Source organism: Brassica rapa, chromosome A03, assembly GCF_000309985.2.
Source record: "Brassica rapa cultivar Chiifu-401-42 chromosome A03, CAAS_Brap_v3.01, whole genome shotgun sequence".
Classification (NCBI taxonomy): domain Eukaryota; kingdom Viridiplantae; phylum Streptophyta; class Magnoliopsida; order Brassicales; family Brassicaceae; genus Brassica; species Brassica rapa.
Window position 1 is genome coordinate 3,925,494 of NC_024797.2, and position 12,508 is coordinate 3,938,001.

The 12,508-nt window shown below is 34.3% G+C and overlaps 3 protein-coding genes across 3 annotated transcripts; 1 reads left to right on the forward strand and 2 right to left on the reverse strand.

The window, feature by feature from the left end:
• The first annotated feature begins 1,402 nt into the window (after nt 1-1,402).
• LOC103856386 (rop guanine nucleotide exchange factor 10) lies at nt 1,403-4,106 on the forward strand. The gene is made up of 7 exons (XM_009133494.3): nt 1,403-1,643; nt 1,990-2,106; nt 2,212-2,366; nt 2,443-2,517; nt 2,767-3,039; nt 3,119-3,430; nt 3,578-4,106. Exons 1-7 carry the CDS (start codon nt 1,448-1,450, stop codon nt 3,971-3,973), a joined length of 1,524 nt encoding a protein of 507 aa, XP_009131742.1. The 5' UTR covers nt 1,403-1,447; the 3' UTR covers nt 3,974-4,106.
• A 293-nt stretch (nt 4,107-4,399) lies between these two features.
• Nucleotides 4,400-9,875, reverse strand: LOC103856387 (probable sulfate transporter 3.5). The gene is made up of 10 exons (XM_009133496.2): nt 8,618-9,875; nt 7,420-7,624; nt 7,039-7,210; nt 6,880-6,945; nt 6,445-6,558; nt 6,133-6,249; nt 5,928-6,054; nt 5,054-5,593; nt 4,846-4,922; nt 4,400-4,759 (listed from the first exon to the last, which is right to left on the reverse strand). The coding sequence occupies exons 1-10, from the start codon at nt 8,949-8,951 to the stop codon at nt 4,601-4,603; spliced, it is 1,911 nt and encodes a 636-aa protein (XP_009131744.1). The 5' UTR covers nt 8,952-9,875; the 3' UTR covers nt 4,400-4,600.
• A 735-nt stretch (nt 9,876-10,610) lies between these two features.
• LOC103856388 lies at nt 10,611-12,210 on the reverse strand. The gene is made up of 2 exons (XM_009133497.3): nt 11,766-12,210; nt 10,611-11,090 (listed from the first exon to the last, which is right to left on the reverse strand). Exons 1-2 carry the CDS (start codon nt 12,130-12,132, stop codon nt 10,768-10,770), a joined length of 690 nt encoding a protein of 229 aa, XP_009131745.1. The 5' UTR covers nt 12,133-12,210; the 3' UTR covers nt 10,611-10,767.
• Nucleotides 12,211-12,508: the final 298 nt, after the last annotated feature.

Sequence of the window (12,508 nt, forward strand, 5' to 3'; positions counted from 1 at the left end):
AAAGTGCCCCCAATTCAAAGTTGTTTTTGTTATTTTTAGCAGTTTGCCCCAACTAAAAACGTGTCTAGATCCTACTGCATGTAGTTCTTGGATATTGGAGGCCCACAATAGGACTAAGAAGGCCTTTTAGTATCCAGATGGGAATTGGGTCTAAAACCTATTAAGTGGTCTTCAAGTTTGACGATGACTAGATTTCTCTTCGTCTTGGGAGATTAGACCATATATTTATTTGCATGTTTAATTCTGGCATGTTCTTAAGGAAACTAGAAATTATCAAATATTTTTTGTTTGGTGAAAATGATCACAAACGACTTTTCAAAATGATAAAATACACGATGTGAGTAAACGATTAAACCATATCGCATGTTAAAAACCAAATCCTTTTAATTAATAGGGTATACAGAGAAATGTTTAGATTTGATAAATGGTCGGCGCGCGGCAGTTCATAAAAGAAAAGAAAAGATAAATGGTCGGCGTCTTACATGCCCCCAACTCAACTAAGTTCATCCCTCTTCGGAAGATAAATTTGAAATTAGCAAGTCAATTTTGAACATGACTGATCATGATATATAGCCTATAGTGATCTGGGGTAGTATGTTTTACCAATCGGATATCGGGTATTATCCGATCGGGTTTAGGTATCCAATCTCTTCTAATTCAATATCCGTTCGGATGGTTTTATAGATCTAGGCCTTGTCTAAAATAATACATAAAAAGAAAGTGAATATAAATATGTTTTTACCGTTATGAAAACCTAAAACATAAAATTGCAAAAGAAAAAACGATAAAAGTTAACAACCGTTTATATGGATCTCTATATACAAATGTTGTTGAAAAAGATTAATTAAATTTAACTTTAAAAGTTGCTGCTCGTTTCTACATCTCACTATGATTTTTTATGGTTGTTCCATATGTTCCAAATCTTTCTTATAATTGCCTAGTTGTCTGGACAGCGTTTACATAAGGCATGTTAAGCAACATGCATGTTTTATGCCTCTCTACAATTTTTATTTTTTGTGAAAGTACAAATACTTAAGCTACTAAACTGGAACAGCGTGAGGTAAACTATATATGGATAGTTTAAAGATAAAATAGCATCTTAACCGCCGTTCCAATTCCTTTTTAACAACATGCACCGCACGTTGTCTCTCCAGCCCAAGAAAAAGTACATCAACATTTCTCTATTTCATTCATTTGCACCAACTAAAAAACATGGATAACATAAACTATTTTTTTGCAATTCTTTGATTATTGGTTTGTTTGTTTCATTCGGTGGTGAAAGAACAAAGACAAGGGAAAACGAAAATACTAGTTCTTGATATGTATGTCTCTTTGGCTTTCTTCTCCTCCATTTGTGAATTGCATTTGCTTCTTTTTTGGGTATATACAATTTGAGAAAATTAAAAAAAAAAGTGTGTGGGAGAGCAACTGAGAGGTGTAATTGGGAATGGTGCGGACATTAGGACGTAAACTAAGCTGGCCAAGATCTTTCAGTTTTAGAAAGATGTTTGATGGTCGGAACAAAGGACATTCATCCTTCCCTTCTCGCAGGGACTCCAAGCAAATCCCTGAGCAGGAACTGACCATACATGGGATGAATCCTGCATCATCATCTCGTAGAGGCAAACAAGCTAGGACATCAGGTATTCATCACATATTCATACATCTCATTTTCCTAAATAAATATTTAGCGCATAATTTCTGTTTATATATATGTTAAAATTTTCTATCAATATTTGATCAGATGTGTTTTACATTTAAAGTCAATAGTAGGTTAAAATTATTTCATGTTAGATATATGTGTTCATAAATTCATATATTTCATTTGCTAAATAAGTGTTTAGCGCATAATTTCTGTTTATATATATGTTAAAAATTTCTATTAATATTTGATCAGATGTGTTACATCTAAAGTCAATAGTAGGTTAAATTATTTCATATTAGATTCCTTGCACCATATATGTGTTCATATACGTTTCACTGTTTCAGACATGGAGATGATGAGGGAAAGATTCGCAAAACTGCTGCTTGGAGAGGACATGTCAGGTGGTGAGAAAGGCGTGACCTCTGCATTAGCTTTGTCAAATGCCATCACCAACCTCGCTGGTTAATATTTGACCTTAAAGTTACACCACAGCTAAAACTATATTGTCTATAACTATTTTAATTGGTAAATAATTCACAAACTATGCGTGGCGTTTGTATTGGCAGATTCGATGTTTGGAGAGCACATGAAATTGCAGCCTATGGATCTGAAGAGAAAAAAAATTTGGAGGAAAGAAATGAATTGGTTACTATCTGTGGTTGATCACATTGTCCAGTTCGTTCCTTCTAAACAAGTGGCCAAAACTGGGGATTTCACTGAGGTGAATGCAGATTATTAGTCATTAATTATGCACATTATTAACCAATAACTTCTCGTGACCCTTTTACCTATTGTAGATCATGGTGACAAAAAAAAGAGATGATCTGCTGATGAACATTCCAGCCTTGCGCAAGCTTGACTCGGTTCTTCTCGTGAGTTTTAACTGCATGCATAAAAATAAATGGTGATCTGGTGATTTTTATTTAAAACAAGGATAAAAATAAATTTTGTTTTATTTAAAGATCAAATACTATATTAAATCAACTACATATTTATCTGAGCTACAACCATATATAAATAAGTTGCGTTTCTTTGTTATAACTCTTATTTTGCTGACGTAAAAAAAAAACTCTTATTTTGCATGTAGTGACATTCTATTAATACAACTAGTCATTTGGCAGGAGACTTTGGACAAGTTCAAGGATCATAAAGACTTTTGGTATGTCCAAAAAGATGTTGAGAAAACAGAGAACAATGGAAACTGGAGGACTGATGAGAACTGGTTGTTACCAGTTGTTAAGGTCCCACCGGATGGTTTGTCTGAGGAATCACGTAAATTTCTCCGTAGTCAGAAAGAATCTGTGGCACAAGTCCTTAAAGCCGCCACAGCCATCAATGCTCTAGTATTGTCTGAAATGCACATTCCTGACAACTACATTGACTTTCTTCCAAAGGTTATTGCTTGAAATTTTCTGAATGTTCATAATTATTTTAATAAGCTAAATCAGCCAATATATAATTGTTGTGTTGTAGAAGGGGAAGACAAGCCTGGGGGATTTGCTTTACAAGAGTATAACAGATGAATACTTTGATCCAGGCTACTTTCTTTCTTCCTGTGATTTGTCAACGAAACACAAAGTTCTGGATCTAAAGAACAGGATTGAAGCTTCCATGGTGATCTGGAAGAGAAAGATGAACCATAAAGAGCAGTGGGGATCCTTTGTTAGCTTAGAGAAGAGGGAGCTTTTCGAGGTCCGAGTTGAGACCATTTTGGCTATGCTCAAACAAAAGTTCCCTAAGATTCTACAATCCTCACTTGAAATCTCCAAGATTAAAAACAACAAGGTAACTGAAAAAACAAAAAACAAAGGTCGTTAGCTTAACTGGAAAGAACTCTAGTCAATATTGTGTTAAGAGTCTCTTGTTCGAGTCGAGTGACCGCTGAGACGACTGAAACTAAATAAGAGTTTGCTATATATATGGGTTTTACAGGATGTGGGACATGCTATTTTAGAGAGCTATTCAAGGGTATTAGAAAGCCTGGCTGCGAAGATAATGTCAAGAATAGAGGATGTTCTTGAAGCTGATGTGCTAGTTCACATACAGCTGATGGAGACAGAGAGAAGATTTGAAAGCGACGCAGAACCAGAATATGAGAAAACCGAAAAGGTGGTTTTAGCAGTAACGCCAAACTCAACGAAACTTGCGGACTTGATAGGATGGAGATTTTCATCAGATACGGAGCAAAGTTCGACGAGTGATATAGAGCTATTCCATGAAGCTGAGCAGGAGAAGGAGATTATGAAGTCTCCAATTAGAGTTCAACCAATGAAACTCTCATATCTTGCAAAGTTAGAGAACTTGAGAAGCCCGAGTGAGAGACACTGATAGTGAAAGCAGGTATAGTACAATAGAGCATTGAAGAATAAAAAACAAAGAGTGAGAGAGAGAGAGAGGAAGAGAGTAGGGGAGTTAAAGTGTGTGAGAATATGCATACATTGATAATGTTCAAAAAAAAAATTGCATAAATTGATACATATATAAAAATTAAAAATTCATGAAAACTACATGTAATAGTCTAGGATTTAGACATTGTTGTGAACAAAAACAAATCAAACTCGAAAAAACAAAAAAAAAAACTAGAAATGAAATTCAATGGAGACAAGTACTCGTTTTTAGAGTTTATTTATTGATTGTGTGAATTAATATATTAGAAGTTCGCATACTCGTATTTAACATTTATAGTGTATCAAAAACCTGATATTCTTCTTTTTTTTTACAGAAAAACTATCTTATTTATTAAAAGCGTACCTCTAAAAAATAACGTCCGGCTCAACCAAGACTTGAGTCACTTGGATTATGAATATTTCCCTCTTGATTTCTTAGTGCTACAAATGGGATAAGAGCAATCATACATAGGGTGGTCTAACTGAAACTAGTTATTGTTTCGACCACATTACATTAAAGCTACACAACCCAATACGACTTTTACTAGAAACTTTAACTAATTAATAACTAGGAACACGGTTCCGATTTGGAGGTGGAAAGATTAAATCGGCATGCTTGAACCGCATCGTCGATGGATAAGAACACATACTCCCTTCCTATCTTCTCTACAAAATGCGATAACATCATCTTTTCTAGGACTTCAAATCTTGGATTTATTATCACCATCTGCAATAAAAAATACATAATCTATTAACTTTTATCGTAAATTATTAAAAAGACGAATTTAAATTAAAAGTGAAGGGTATATAAACCTTGATGCCTTTTGATACAAGGATTCTCCGCACTTCAAGCAGTGTTTCCATCCCTGTCATGTCAATGCTTGAAACACCTAAGAGAGAACAAAAGGCATTAGCAATTCAAAATGAAAAGAAAATAATATTGTGACAAAATCTATAAAGTACTGAAGTCTAGACAAGGAGAGATGTATGTTTGGTAATGTGAAAAATAAATAAGAATCACCAGAGAGATCAAGGAGAAGGAACTGGACGTCTTCAGGTTCATCTCGAATCCACCTTAAAATCCTTTCACGTACGTACGTACTATTGGCAAAAAAGATAGGAGAACCCAACTGAAGAATGACATAACCAGACATCTCCTCAGAACCAGGGTACTGTTCTATGTCTCGAAACATAGCCGAGTTTGGTATTCTTCCCAATTTACAAGTCGAGGGCCGTGCGACGTACAACAACGCTCTCACGACGGAAAGCCCAACGGATATGATGAGGCCGTAGTCCATGCTAAGGAAGGAAACACCGAAAAACGCGGACATGCAGACGAGGAAATCAAACTTATCAACCTTGAAGAGATGGTACATCTCCTCGTAGTCGATGAGGCCTAACATGGCTGACATAATGATGGCTGAGAGACCAACGAGTGGTGTGTAGCTGAATAGAGGCGCGAGGAAAAGAAGCACAAGCATCATGCAAAGACCCATCACTACATTCGACATTGGTGTCTTTGTTCCCGCGTTGTAGTTCACTGCTGTCTTTGAAAATGGCCCTGAAAGTTAGCATAACAAACTATAAGCGGAATATAATTCAAACGGAACTCACCATTTTGAGAACTAAAAACAATCAATTTTATTTTCTTTATATAAATTTTTAAACTCTAACCGGAAACCTCAGAGAAAAACGGATGGTTGTTTTAGTTTTTGCGTGTATGAATAATAATATTTTTACGTACATATTTCTAAAAGTTGTGAGCACATTTGGAAAAAAAAATTTGTTAAGCATAAAAGCAAATAAATGCAAACGCAAACAAGCAATCCACACTTGATGTACATAATCAGACTTATGGTAGAAATATATATATATTTAAAAAAAAAACTAATTACCAGTTGTCAAATAGCAAGAAGTAAAGGAGCCAATTATGTTCATAAGACCAAATGCTATCATCTCTTTGTTCCCGTCCGTTTGTTCGTTCTTCATTACAGCAAAGCTTCTTCCTATCGCTATCCCTTCCTGAGATTAACATTCATCTTCTTTTAAAATCACACATATTATAAGTCAGGTATTAGCTATATTGAAAATTTTATTTACAGCCATTGCGATGAGCCCAGTGACGATTCCAGCCTTAATAACCAACGGTAGATACTTGGCATCAAAGGTCAAATATTGGATGGAAGGAGGATTTAGTCCTTTCTTTAAAGGCCCAACCTGTATGCGGAAACATACTATTAGTAGAAACCCTAGTGTTTGTTACAAGATAGAAGCCTAGTTTCTTTCTAGACGCCCTAGTTTCTGAAGTCTTATAATTAGTCCGTGAAGTCAAAGTTGGTGTGTGTTTGTTATTGTATTTACATGAATGCATTGCTAGTATGCAAAAAAAAAAAATCAAAGAAATTTGCTTACTGTTTGGATCCCATGTTCTGTCCCTTTCACCAAATAAGCAACTAGGCAACCCACAAGGACGACCACCATTGGACCCATTGCTGATACCCAAAATAGCTTTGGTTTTATTTTCTTCTGCAACAGTGATAACATATTATACAATTTCAGTTGATTTTTACTATACAAAAATAATATACATGTATATTAAAATATACGGAGAAAACAAGGAAAAATAGACTCCTATGGTAAACATAAATTATTCAAGTTTATATTTTTTCTTTCCAAACTCGAAAGTCAAAGGTCAAATTGGGTATGTAAAAAGGTGAGGAATGATTACAAAAAGGAAAAAAATAAAATAGAATAGTGGAAGATTTGGGAGGGTCCAATTATTTTGTCTCAAATAAACGGATAAATCAGTTAAGTAAATAAAATAAAGAGAAGAAGAAGAAAGTATACGATGTATCGAGTAGATTGGAGGAAAATAAGAAAGCAGAGCCCAGCAAGTGCACTTTGCCACTTCCACTGCACCAAGTAACACCCTCCCAAGATAATACAATTAGCCACCATACCGTTTATTGGATATGTTTTACTTTAAAAAAGAGTTGAAAGTGAGACCTCATCACGGTGGGTGAAGAGTGCGTGGAGAACAGAAACAACGTCAGTTTTGTGCGTAAAGTGGACTATACCAAAGACACCTTTAAGCTGTTGGAGGAGAATGATTATAGCTGTTCCTCCCATGAAGCCCGTTATGGTCGAATGTGACAGGAAATCAACCAATATCCCCAACCTATGTACATGCATGCATTAATTAATATACAATGTTGACCCAAAAAAATTAATATACAATTAACTAAAATTAACTTTTTAACGTAATAAAGATAGAGAAAAAGCCACTAGATGTTGGAAATTATCGTTAGATTATCCACCATGACATTATGATTAAAAATAACTAGATATAGATTGTATATATTGATTAAAGATAAATAAAATAAAAACCTGAAGAAGCCCAAAGCAAATTGGAATACACCAGTGATGAAAGTGGAGGTGAAGATCAAATGAAGGTAGAGGTTAGGATCCTTTTTCAATAGATCCTCACCAAATGTCTCAGAGATCAGCAAGGAGCATGCTGCGACTGTTCCCACCGCGAGAGTGTTCGAACTTCCTAACACGGCGTACACAAATGGCGGCACAAAACTTGAATCTGATGAACTCCCATCATTTTTTCATTAAAAAGGAATTATTAGATATAGGTTCAATAAAAATCAATTGGAGCGGTTTTAGTGTGTACAAAAACAAATTAGTAAGAAAAATAATGAGACAAGTCCAGTCGGGCAACACCGAATGTCGTTCTATAGACAACGTATGTACACTGACAGTATCATTTCTATCTTAGGTTTTAAGTTGATTATCTCATATTTATGTTTTAATTTATGTTCTATGCTCCTCTACGAATTTTGGTTAAACAAGAAAACAGTGATTTTTTTGTTATAGATATATACATTTTGATTTCAATTTTCATCCGTATGACTATATTTCTTTTATAGTGGAAATTTTCATAAATGGTTTACGTAAGAAAGCACTTTTGTTTATAAATAAAAGAATTCACTTTTGTGAATATTGAGGTAGTTTTTTATATTAGTTGTTTCAAGGTATGAAAAAACACTCTTGAAGAATCAAACTCAAGTAGCTTCATACAGTATTTTTGAGAATCAGATTCAGTATTTTTATAATATGTAGAAAGTAATCAAATTAGCAGAATCAATATTTAAAAAAAAATTAATTTGAAAATATTTACTTTCTTTTTTAACAAAAAGGCTTAAATGAACCAGGTTACTATCAAAGTGAAGTCCATGACTATAACTGGTGCACTAATTCCAGAGGTGAGCCAGTCTGAGATTCACAGCTTGGCCAACCAAATTATTAACTAGACCCAGGTTCTAAACTGAGAACTGTGTTAACTTGCTACGCAAGGACCAGCTAACACAACCAGCCAGGTTCCAGGCTTCCAGCCCCTGCTTTTAAATATGTATGTGATTTGCCAAATTGCACCTTTATTTGAAATCACTTTGAGAAACATATGTTTTGCATTTTAAAACGACCAAATCTAGCTTTTCTATTTCTAATTAATGATATTCATATGATGCAATTAATAATTCATAAAAAATAGATAAAAATAAAAAGGAAGAGATCTCACATAGGCCAATGATGGGAGGGATACTGGCGAGATTAGCATAACTAATACCCTGAGGAACGGCAAGGCTGGTTATGGTTATTCCCGCAAGCAAATCGTACCATAGCTTTTGCAGATTGTATTTTGGGAGCCACTCAAAGATTGGAACAAAATACTCCAATGTCTTTTTTGTTTTTGTCAAACCATTTGGCTCTTGCGATATCGGTTTAAATGGATCATCGGGGAAGAAAGTTTCTTTACATTTCGATCTCAATTTTTCAACAAAGCTTCTCGGGGCCGAGAAGTTTACTCCCTGCCCTTTTGGTGACGAGGAGGAGCTTGTTCTGTCACTCTCCATGGTTACAAAAGAAAAAAAAAACAATTATGTATGAATACACACAACAAGCAAGCAAGAGGTAAAATCTCTATCTCGCCTTTATGTTTTTGTATTTTTTTGGGGGATAATTTATGTTTTGTTTTCTGTATTTTCAGTGCTTTGTAGAGAATTGGAGAGTATGGTTGTGTTATATATAGAAGGATGACCAAAGAAAGTGGGAGATGATATTTTGGATTTTTTTCAACATAGTGAGTAAATAGCGTATGTCTTTTATGGTAATAAATCTGCTATTCTTATCTATACAACACTTCATTGCGTAGACTAGGTACAGTTGATGTGTTGAATAAAAGTTGAATCATTATAACTAACATGCTGAATAAGAAATTTGACGATAAAGATTATTTGTTATTAAAAACGTTTTAACATGTTGAACAAAAATGGACCATCGAGGCCGCATGTCAATTTCTAGAAGTTTTTGATATTTTCATATCAATATAGTTATTTAAGATTATTTATTTTACTATACATTATTAAATAAATTATTTCAGTTTTATACAAAATTTATTATTCTGTATTTTAAATAAATATATAGTTTATTTAGTTTAGATATAGCAAAAATTAATTATTAATTCAGTTCAAAAAAAAAATTATTAATCAGTAAAAATAAAATGTTGAATTTTGCTAAATAAAATTATTATAATATGTAAAAGTTGAATGTATTTTGAATTACTAGGTGAAAAAAAAAGATCAACTGAAATTTCAGAATGAACAAAATCGAATGTTGAATTTTGAAACCACTGCGAATAATATATGTAAATATCTCTCTCTATATATATAGTGCATGTCGGTAACATCTTTCAAATTAATATGAGTGTAATGTTATTATCATTTTAAATCCAGTTTAGAAAAATATCATTTATTCAAGTTTTTATGTTAACAAATGTTGTAGTCCATCTTAAGAAAACAGTGTATGTATATATGTTTTGAATTTATATATATATATAATCCATCGCAACACACTCACTTTTAAAAAAAAAAAAAATGAAAAATATGAACTAGAAAGGCTGACGTTTTGCATAACTGTGGCTTGAGAAAGTTTTTTTTCTAAAATTCTTCTAAATTACATTTATAAAACCGATAAATGAAATATTTACTATTGTGGAATATCCACTATCGTATCAAATCAGACCAGATGAAGTGGGATTGTAATAGAAAGTATAACATGTCCGTATCATCTAATGAAAAATTGCATCAACTAAGTGACAATAACATAGATTTAACTATAAAGAATAGTAAAGGGTAAGTGGGGGTTATTGGTTGGTGTATTTTGATAGATTTGAAAATCCAAACTAAATCTACTGTTATTGGTTCTATGATTTTAAAATATGTATTGAAATCATGTATTATTCGTTTAATGATTCATAAATTCTAATTCAAATCAAGTGTTATTCGTTTAATGATTCATAAATTCTAATTCAAATCAAGTGTTATTCAATCATACATATTTACTAATATATTTGATTTCATAATGTATTTGAATGGATTTGCATGGATTTCTTTGTGAAAAATACAAAGGCCCAAATCCGAAGGAAAACCTCCGGATTTGTAAATACTAATCCGAGAAAATTTGAAAATTTGTATATTTTACTTAGATTTATAAATACTATACGGATTTCTAAATCAATAAAAATCTCTTCATCAGGAAATAGCTTATCCTTTAACGAAGGGACACAATATTTTCAAGTTTTCTGTGGAACACCATCAACAGTTCAACACGCACCACCATAAGTTCTGCCTCCACTCGTTCTTGTACAATGTCTATGTTGCACATGAAATTTTACAAGGATGAAATAAAGTTGCATATGACATCCGCCATCTGAGAATCATATTCATGTCCTTCCATCTGGAAATGGCTAACGCCTTCAAGGAGGTGTGTTTCGGTGCGTCCCGCTGCAGATTTCAGCTTCTTCTTGAGCTGGCTAACGCTGGTGAAACCGTCTTGTGTTCCCATAACGAAGAGTTTGGGTTTAGGGGATGAGAGAATGGCCTTGTGGTGCCTCCCAAATAGAACCGAGGCCATTAGCCCAAACGGGTATCCTAAACTCACATATCCAACAACTTGCTCTACTTGCTCCACCGCTGATCCTGCGATTGGTGCACCTGCCATAGACATAACTTCATTTCATTTTTTCTTTTACAATATAAAGAATCTATTTCATTTATTAATTCTAATTCTACCACAATGGCAACTCACAAGGCTATGTAAGAACATCAAAAAAGAGGTTACGAATCTATACAAGATGCACCATGTCATACAAAGATCTGATGTCGTCACTCTGTACCTCAAAACCACCCAGACACATTACATTGATTGAATCTATTCAAACTTAAACCAAAGCTTATCTTTTTTCACTTCTTCTTTCCACAGTCTATTGAAACTTTCTTATTCAATTCTCATGTAATACTCTCTAAAGTTGACTCAAACACAAGAAATCTGCTTCATCTACACAGCTAGAATTACATCAACTAAAATCAACTAAACCGGAACAAAGTTACCTCAGCTGATACAACACATCAAGTAAATTAGCAAACTTACAAAAGAACAAATCATATTGTCAGTGTCAACAATACCACTAAACTCATCTCCCTCCGAGGTAATAACTAATGAGAACTCAACAGAGACACAAAGGGGTCAAAAGGAACACCTTTTGTTAAGTTTTTCACCACAAAAAACAGATCAAACACAGCTCGAATGTTCAAAGCTATACCCTCGATTTGAATACTAACTCAGAAGAATCCACACACTGAATTTCGAAGGAAAGGTGGAAACTTTACCGGCAGAAGAACCCACGAGGAGGATCCTATGAGCACCGAGATTCTGAGAAACCCACCGACAAACAGCAATCACATCCTTAACCTCAGCGAAGCCAGTAAGAGTAGCCCTTCCCGTTGATTTTCCAGCACCTCTTGTATCCAAAGTAACGGCCTTGAAACCTTTACAGGCCAGCTCAGAAGCTATGCCTTTGAGCAGAGCCTGACAACCACCCAAGAGCGAGAAAGGGTGGACCAAAACTACAACCAGATTCTCCTCGTGGCTGAGTTGCTCATCTCTGGGTTTGAAGATTCTCGTGTGGAGCTTCACCCCTTCCTCGGAATCAACGTCATACGATTCCACTACAAAGTTTGAAGATGACGACGACATGTTTCGTTTCGGAGAGACCAATGTTTTTTTTGGCAAACCGTTTGGGTTAAATCTCGAACGACTTGATTCATGGTTGGTTCTGTTTTTTTTTTTTGTCAACGGTTGGTTCTGTTATAACATGAATTTACAGTCAATCTCTAACCGTTTGGTCCGTTTCCATCGGTTTAACTTTTTTTCCCCTGTGTATTATTTTATTTTACGCCTACAAAAATGCGGTAAAGCCCATGTTTTAAGGACCTTAAATTAATTAGGGCCTAACTTTTAAGTAAATTATTTTTAGGTCCTGGTTTCTAATTAGAATTAAGCTAAGTTTTGGTTGTCACTGATAGGGCCTGGCCCTAGAGGTTGTGTGTTCCTAATTTAATTGTTTTCAGTC

Bases quoted from the DNA above. Each gene is read 5' to 3' on its own strand.
- LOC103856386 (XM_009133494.3), top strand. From the start codon at position 1,448: ATGGTGCGGACATTAGGACGTAAACTAAGCTGGCCAAGATCTTTCAGT. The intron at 2,518-2,766 runs GTGAGTTTTAAC...GTCATTTGGCAG, and splicing joins AGCTTGACTCGGTTCTTCTC to GAGACTTTGGACAAGTTCAA. The intron at 3,431-3,577 runs GTAACTGAAAAA...TGGGTTTTACAG, and splicing joins CCAAGATTAAAAACAACAAG to GATGTGGGACATGCTATTTT.
- LOC103856387 (XM_009133496.2), bottom strand. From the start codon at position 8,951: ATGGAGAGTGACAGAACAAGCTCCTCCTCGTCACCAAAAGGGCAGGGA. The intron at 6,946-7,038 runs GTCTCACTTTCA...TACTTGGTGCAG, and splicing joins TCTTCACCCACCGTGATGAG to TGGAAGTGGCAAAGTGCACT. The intron at 4,760-4,845 runs GTTTATATACCC...TTTTTATTGCAG, and splicing joins TTGTATCAAAAGGCATCAAG to ATGGTGATAATAAATCCAAG.
- LOC103856388 (XM_009133497.3), bottom strand. From the start codon at position 12,132: ATGTCGTCGTCATCTTCAAACTTTGTAGTGGAATCGTATGACGTTGAT. The intron at 11,091-11,765 runs GTAAAGTTTCCA...TGTCTATGGCAG, and splicing joins CCTCGTGGGTTCTTCTGCCG to GTGCACCAATCGCAGGATCA.